This window comes from Eimeria mitis, genomic scaffold (genome assembly GCF_000499745.2).
Source record: "Eimeria mitis Houghton genomic scaffold, Emh_scaff650, whole genome shotgun sequence".
NCBI lineage: Eukaryota > Apicomplexa > Conoidasida > Eucoccidiorida > Eimeriidae > Eimeria > Eimeria mitis.
In genome coordinates, this window is record NW_013574658.1 from 5278 (window position 1) to 6531 (window position 1254).

A 1254-nucleotide genomic window follows, 5' to 3' on the forward strand; every position below is an offset into this window, starting at 1 on the left:
TCCGTAGCACTTTCGGTGCGCGTTCAGTGAACAAGCCGAGCAGCAGCAGCAGCAGCAGCAGCAGCAACAGCAGCAGCACGACTACCAGCAGCAGCAGCAGCAGCAGCTACACGGGGCCTGGGTCTATGGATCCCTATGCTTACTCCTTCGCCGATGGAGATACCCCAGTAACAGCCCTCAGCTGGGAAGCAGCAACAAGTGCAGCAGGAACAGTCATTGCTGCTGTTGATGCTGTCTGCTCTGGCGCCAAAGTAAATGCTTTCTGTGCGGGTGAGAGACGCAGCAGCAGCAGCAGCAGCAGCAGCAGCAGCAGCAGGGGCAGAGGGACAGATGCAGCAGCAGCAGGAATAGATGCAGCAGCAGCAGCAGCAGCAGGAAAAGCAGCTGCAGCAGCATTTGCTGCTGTTGCTTCTTCACTGTATATTACTGTAGCGATATCCTTAAATTAAATGCTGCTTTTTTGTGCTGCTGCTGCTGTTGCTGCTGCTGCTGTTGCTGCTGCTGTTGCTGCTGCTGTTGCTGCTGTTGCTGCTGCTGCTGCTGCTGCTGCTGCCGTTTTCTGCTGCAGTACGACCCCCAGGGCACCACCTGGGCAGCTGGGGTGCAGCACAGACGTCCCCTTATGCACTCACCGATGAAGACATAGCGTGAGGGTTTAGGGTTTAGGGTTTAGGGTTTGGGGTTCAGGGTTTAGGGTTTAGGGTTTAGGGTTTAGGGTTTAGGGTTTAGGGTTTGGCTGCAGGCTGTAGAGCGCCTCAGCAACTCTCTGTTGAAGCTTTGTTTAAAGTTCTTAACTTCTACGCACAGCAGGTTCTCAGGTACCTAAACCCTAAACCCTAAACCCTAAACCCTAAACCCTAAACCCTAAACCCTAGATGTTACAACGTAGAGAGGATAACCTAAACCTAAACCTAAAGCCTAAACCCTAAACCCTAATTCCTAGCGATGGGCTTTATTGTTTAAAGTGTATATTGGTTCAGTACAAACTAGGGTTTAGGGTTTAGGGTTTATATTGTTTTAAAATTAGGGTTTAGGGTTTAGGGTTTAGGGTTTGCATTTTTTCTCAGGCCAAATGGAATTAGGGTTTTCACACTTTCTCCATCAACTTCTTCAACTCCGCCAGGAATTCGCAGACGCTGCATTTCATCTTGCTGCTCACAAAGCAGCAGCACTCTCTGGGGGCCCCCCGGGGGGCCCCCCAGGGGGCCCCCCCGGGGGGCCCCCAGGGGGCCCCCTAGGGGGGCCCCTAGGGGG

General features: G+C 53.0%; 1 protein-coding gene across 1 annotated transcript in view; it reads left to right on the forward strand.

Annotated features, from left to right (window-relative positions):
- Nucleotides 1-749, forward strand: part of EMH_0018680 (uncharacterized protein) — a gene marked incomplete at both ends in the record, with an annotated part of 3748 nt that extends 2999 nt beyond the window's left edge. Inside the window, 3 exons of the mRNA XM_013501206.1 lie at nucleotides 1-270; nucleotides 569-647; nucleotides 743-749. Of these exons, the coding sequence (XP_013356660.1) occupies nucleotides 1-270; nucleotides 569-647; nucleotides 743-749 (356 nt within the window). The remainder of the gene's footprint in view (nucleotides 271-568; nucleotides 648-742) is intronic.
- Nucleotides 750-1254: the final 505 nt, after the last annotated feature.